A 6,574-nucleotide genomic window follows, 5' to 3' on the forward strand; every position below is an offset into this window, starting at 1 on the left:
TGTTCAGAAAATGTCTTCCCACTATAACACTGAAAATATTAAAATGCCAAAAATAAACGCACTAAGGCATTAACTACTTTAGCTGGCACAGAAAACTCAATACAAATAAATTGTCTCTTCTAAGAGGCAGCTGTTTGGTACTGCCGTGATAAATAATAACATTCCTGCAAATGACTTGCTGCTCCCTTAAACCTCCAAGGTCCCTGAGTCATATATCTCGTCATCATGGAGCAGATTCTCAAATACGTCCCTAAAAGCTCTAAATTCTGCTCACTCTGTCGTTAAATAATACATAATTTTACACTCAGCATTTTTATAATCCTTAAGTCCCTAGAAGTCTTACCTCACTGGCCTGAAGTCACAGAGTTCCACACATAACCTCAGTCTTAAGTCAATGAGGACAAATGTAGTCTAATATTTCCTTTGCGACTTGGCCAAAGACAACATAAGGAAATTTTTCTCCTATCTTCTTAAAGAAAATATAATGTTGAAAAATTGCTTTACTTTGAAGGATTTATGTTTGTTTTAATTCATGCTATGTGTCTGTTTGTGAGTTCACTCAGAGGATATCAGATCCCCTGGAGCTAGATGTACAAGCAGTTGTGAGCCTCAGGATGTTGGTACCTGGAACAAAACTCAGGTCCTCTGGAAGAGCAATGGGTGCTCTAAACCACTGAACCATCTCTTCAGTCACCCAAAAAAATGCTTTTTGATGTTACATTAAGTTATTTTAAGTAGAATCAGATTTAAGTGCACTATCAAACTTTAAAAAGGAAATCTGAAAGGAGACTAACATAACAGGAAAGAACGCAAAAGAAAACGAAGCTGGCTGAGTTCAACCATCCAGACTGAAGGACGTTCATGACACCAGTTTGTTTTGTGCCCCTAAATACAACATATTTCTGAGTCTCCAACAGCTGTTAAATAAGGCTAGATTAAATAATTTATAAGACCCATTCAAGAATAAATAGGCTATGGCTCTAGAAAACTTGCATAAGCTTCAGAAATCTGAGAAGAGTTGAGGTGGAGCAAGGATCAGAAAGAACTGACCTACATGAAACTCATGTTCGGTGTAAAATTTTTAAATGCTTTTTCCAGGCTGAATGCACCTCAGTGGCAAGTGGTAGAGCACATACCCAGCATGCATAAATCCCTAGGATCAGTCCCTAGAGCCATAAAATTCTCTTTTTCTGCAAGAAGAAGTAAAACCAACTAGAACCCGAATCCCTCATTAAAAATACAGACACTAGCAGACAAAACATTCTGTCGCCTTATTCAAGTATTGTTCTTTCTGGTATAAACACTGCTCACTAACCAACTGTACCACTGGATAGCCATGATACCAATCCTTTGTTAAGAAAATATCCTCCTGTGCAAAGTTTTCCTTAGGGCAACTTTGACATCCTTATTCCTCAAGCTGTAGATTATCGGGTTTAACATGGGAACCACGATGGTATAGAACAGGGAAGACACTTTTCCTTGATCAAGGGACAAAATGGAAGGTGGTTTGAGGTACATGAAAGCCCCGGAACCAAAGAAAAGAGAAACCACAACCATGTGGGAGCTGCAAGTGCTGAAGGCCTTGGACCTGCCCTCTGTGGAATGCATGTGAAGAATGCTGGAGAGGATGAGGGTGTATGAGATGAAGATGGTGACAATGGGCACACCGATATCAAAGGCCACAACAATGAAAACTACCAGCTCATTCACATAGGTGCTATTGCAGGACAGCTCAAGGAGGGGAAGGATGTCACACATGAAGTGATTGACAAGGTTGTCGGCACAGAAAGTCAGATTCATTATGTTTCCTGTATGGGCCATGGCCCCAGCAAAGCCCATCACATAGACACCCAGTAAAAGGACTAAATACACCTGAGGAGACATAGCGACTGTGTACATCAGAGGGTTACAGATGGCAACATAGCGATCATATGCCATGGCTGACAGGAGGAAGGACTCAGAGACAACAAAGAAACAGAAGAAAAAGAGCTGAGTCATACACCCAGGATGGGTGATGATGTTCTTCTTTGAGATAAAGCTCATCAGCATTTTGGGGGTAATGGTGGAGGAGAAACAGAAGTCTATTAAGGAAAGGTTGAAGAGGAAGAAGTACATGGGGGTGTGCAGGTGAGAGTTCAGCCCTATCAGGGTGATCAAGCCCAGGTTCCCCACCACAGTGACCATGTAAAAGCCTAAAAACAGGAAGAAGAGTGGGATCCGGAGTCCTGGCTGATCTGTTAAGCCTGCGAGGATGAACTCGGTCACGGAAGAATTCTTGGCTTCCATTCTCTCTGCAGGGAGACCTGTGGGACAGAGAAGAGGAGCTCTGGAGAAAGAGAAACACACCCACCACACTCACAAATCCACCCCCTCTTCTAGAAAAAATGAGTCCAAGAGAGAAAGAGATAAACTCTGGTGGGAAGGTTCTTACCACTTACCATGGTAGTACTGAACTACCAAGTGACTAAGGGCACAGTAAAAGATTACATTTTGCCTCTAGAATGAGAGCAGATGATGCCCAAGAGAGGGACATGAAACAGGTGGGCATCTTTTAGACTAGGAAGTCAGTCCACTTGTTACATCCTTCACTCTCTGACCTCTGTATCAGTTACTGAAAACCAGGCCCTCTTCCCTGGAATCCTCACAGGCAAAAGCTACCAAAGCTATAACCATGGCTCTGGCTCTGCCGTAACATACAAACAAGAAGTCATGTTTCCCACAGTCTTTTACTTCAAGGGCATACAGGTTCAATGATAACTTTTTGAGCTCATACTTACTCAGAGGTTACTGTGAGAGACTCTAAGACTTGTGTGACCATATTGTTTTGCTGATTTTACAGTGAGATGAATGAGACTATGTAAGCAGCCCAAAGCCACAAAACCTCCAAGTGTCAGGCAGAAGGAACTTCAGCAGTGCCAATCACAGACTGGAGGCTTTGTGACTATCATTACTGCATTGGTCAAGCTCCCTGTATTGACACCCATGATGATATGCTCTACTGTTTTTTGTCCCAATTTTTCTGGGGAGGATAAAAATCTAATGAATAGCAAACAACTATTTAGCTTTCAGAAGCCTCTCCTTCCATCCCAGGTCAAAGTTCAGAATCTCTAATTTATCTTACAAGTCTTTCTGGACTTAAAAACATAACTTACACCGGTTAATTTACCCAATGGCATCTCCAGCTTCCAAGAAGAAGATAGAACCTGTCTTGATCAGTGGATACCAGGAGAATGAGGAATATTCTGGTTTGCAGATCTCAGTGGCTTGATTATGAGGACAGAAGCTCCCTCAGGATCATGTCCCCAGAGATACCTTCCCTAACGAGGCAGAAATGTTTGAAAACTTGTTCATATGAACTTACAGCAATGGTGACAAGCATGCATAAGACCCATGCTGTCTCAATCAGACAAAAAATCCAGCATAGAATGAGGGAAATGAGCATCAGGCCCCACCCTACCATAGGAACTTTTGGCTGCTGACTACTGCTGGGTAAAGGAGAGTAGATCTTCTTTAGGGGAGAGACTCTAGTCTGACCAGACTCCAGTAGATGAACTTGCACCAAAGGACATCTGGGCACAAATGTTTGACTAGATAGGACATAATATATATGACAGAATGCATGAATCTGGTGGGGGGTATAGATGGGGAGAGGGGTCAAGGATACTAAAACAGTAGGTGGCTAAGAGAACATATAAAGAACTGTACAAATTAAACACACAGAAAAATTCACGAGCCAAAAAATTGAAGAGAGTTCTCCAAAGAAGAAAGACAAATGGCCAATAAATATTTTTGTTGTGCTTATTTATTTAAGTATTTATTTGTATGTGTGTGTGTGTGTGTGTGTGTGTGTATACACATGCATGCATATGTGGCATGGCACATGTATGGAGGTCAGATAACCACTTTCAGAGGTTCGTTCTCTCATTCTTTCATGTAGGTCCCAACAATCAAACTCAGGTTGCCAGGCTTAGCAGCAAATCCCTTTACCTGCTGAATCATCTTGTCAGCCCAGCCAATACACACTTTTAAAGTTTTCAACATTCTTGGCTACCAGAGAAATACACATTAAAACCAATTTGAGATTCCATCTCACCCAGGGCAGGATACCATCAGAAAAACAAAAAACAACAAATGCTGGTGAAGGTGTGGGGAAAGAGGAACTCTTATTCGCTGTTGGTAGAATTGTAAAAGGGGCACCCAATATGGAAATCAGTGTGAAGGTTTCTAAAAATATGAAAGTAGGATGAACATGTGACTCAGCTATACCGCTCCTAGGAAACACATGAAGGACTGTATATCCTACCACAAAGGTACTCTCACATCCATGTTTATTGCTGCTCTATTCACAATATAAGAATAAAATAGAATCAGCCTAGATAATAAAAATGTGACTCAAATGCACAATAGAGTTTTATTCAGTCATAAAGAGAACTGAAAAATTATGAAATTTGCATGAGAATGGACAGATCTAGGAATTACCAAATTAAGTGAGAAAACCCAGACACAGAAAAATAAATGTCATATGTTCTTCCTCTTATGCAAATCCTAGCTTCCACTGTTTTTATATATGTGAGTGTGGAGATAGGTCATGAAACTGGAAAAGGGACCATGAGAAGTGGGGGGAGAAATGTTGAGATGGTAGAAGTTCACGGAACACACTCCTAGGAGTGTACTAGGGGGACTGGGGGCGGGCTCAACAAAAGCAAATCTGAAAATGTCACAATGAAATCTAATGTTTGTATACTAGCTTTTTAAAAAGTATTTTTAAGAAGATAACTCCTCAACTTTCTCCATATCTAAATGACTGTAACCACTGGCAAGGAACTACAGTGCAGTATCAACAAGTTGGCCACCTGTCAACTTGCCTTAAACACTCAAGTTTGTGATTTTATCCCAACAAAATTATTAGTATTAGTAATTATAGTCTCCCTAAGCATTCAGAGCGTGAACTCTTCTCAGTACAAACTTTGGTTTTGCCTCTTACTAAATATGTGACCTTAGTAGGTGTTCAACCTCTCTCTGAACTTAATTCTTTAATCTTAAAACTAATTATACTCATATCTCCAAGGATGAATAAATAGTGCTGATTATAACGTTTAAAAGGCAAAAAGAACTAAGATCAAATAATATTAGCATTCAAACTTGTCTTTCTTAATAGCAGTGATATTTTATACAGATGGTAATGTCAGGACTGACTGAAAAGATAGAAAAGGGCAGACAGGGAGAGCAGCTAGAAGACTTTCCACAGCAATAAATACAGAAGGAGTGGTACTTGAGACGCCGTAATGGAATAAATGGCATATACCACTGTCCTGGTGGTAAAGAGCGATTGAGAGGAAAGGCACACACCAAATCTGAGGTTTAGAGCTCAGAAAAGAAGAAAGATGACACAAATGAAAAGCCAGAGTGAAGAGGGCAATTAACCTAATTTTAGACAAGACCATAAAGTGCTACCATAATATTTAAAAGATGAACATCAGAAAACCGTTGACTATGGAAGATCAGACCAATGGAGAGAAGAGATGCACATTTGAGAATCATCAGCACAAAGCTGGTCAATAAAGCAGAGCACCATGAGCTGCTCCAAATGTGTGTCTTTACAGAAAGCATAATCAAAATTTAAGGGTGAAGGAATCCCAGAAAATATCCACACAGGGGAAGGGAAATTGACCACAGGAAAGTGTTTGAATGACATGTGAGTACCTAAGAGCAGCCTTTCAGAAGTAAAACAGAGCCTCGATTAAGTCATAATCTTATTACAGGTGCACTTATTACAGGTGTGAACCTGGGTAGGATGCTTAACAATAACTCAGTATCCCCACTATTTTTGAGCATTGTACATGGCTTCAGTAAATAGTCAACTTAGCCAATTATTATGGAATAAAAGAAGTTTCACAGATGCCAAAGGAAGATAACATCTCAAGGGTGAAAACATAGCTGTATCCTTTAGCTGCCAAGAGAAAGAAATGAAAATTACACTGAATTAAATCATTCTCTCATATTACTGTTCACTTCTTCTTACAAAATTTATTATGGAATAATAAGTTGACAGAGTGCTTGCCTAACTAACACAAAGCTCTGAGTTTGATCCCCAGCACCACATAAACTGGGTGTGGTGGTGCATGCCTGTAATCCCAGCACTAAGGAGGTGGGAGTAGGAGCATCAGAAGTTCATCATTCATGGCAATATAGCAAGTTGGAGGACAGCCTGGAACACAGGAGACCCTGTCTTAGATAGATAATGATAGTTAGAAAGATAGATGATAAATGACAGGCAAGTAGATAGATAATAGAGATAGATGATAGATAGATGATAGAAGATAGAAGAAAGATAGATGATAGATGGATAGATAGATCATAGATAGATAATAGATGATAGATAGATATAGATGATAGATAGATAGATAGATAGATAGATAGATAGATAGATGATAGATAGATAGATAGTAGATAGATAGATAGATAGATAGAGATAGATAGACTGATAGATAATAGATGATAGATTGATAGATGATAGATAAACAGATGATAGACAGACAGACAGACAGACAGACAGACAGACAGACAGACAGAT

At 39.8% G+C, this 6,574-nt stretch overlaps 1 protein-coding gene across 2 annotated transcripts; it reads right to left on the reverse strand.

Annotated features, from left to right (window-relative positions):
* Positions 1-1,353: 1,353 nt before the first annotated feature.
* Positions 1,354-4,066, reverse strand: LOC103729015 (olfactory receptor 8B12). 2 transcript variants are annotated; one of them, XM_017796575.1, is made up of 2 exons: positions 4,040-4,066; positions 1,354-2,274 (listed from the first exon to the last, which is right to left on the reverse strand). In XM_017796575.1, exons 1-2 carry the CDS (start codon positions 4,064-4,066, stop codon positions 1,354-1,356), a joined length of 948 nt encoding a protein of 315 aa, XP_017652064.1. The 2 variants fall into 2 exon arrangements, with proteins under 2 accessions (XP_017652064.1, XP_008825208.1); XM_008826986.2 differs by lacking the exon at positions 4,040-4,066 and having other exon boundaries at positions 1,354-2,295.
* Between the last annotated feature and the right edge of the window lie 2,508 nt (positions 4,067-6,574).

Source organism: Nannospalax galili, unplaced genomic scaffold (genome assembly GCF_000622305.1).
Source record: "Nannospalax galili isolate Female #2095 unplaced genomic scaffold, S.galili_v1.0 scaffold1832, whole genome shotgun sequence".
Classification (NCBI taxonomy): Eukaryota; Metazoa; Chordata; class Mammalia; order Rodentia; family Spalacidae; genus Nannospalax; species Nannospalax galili.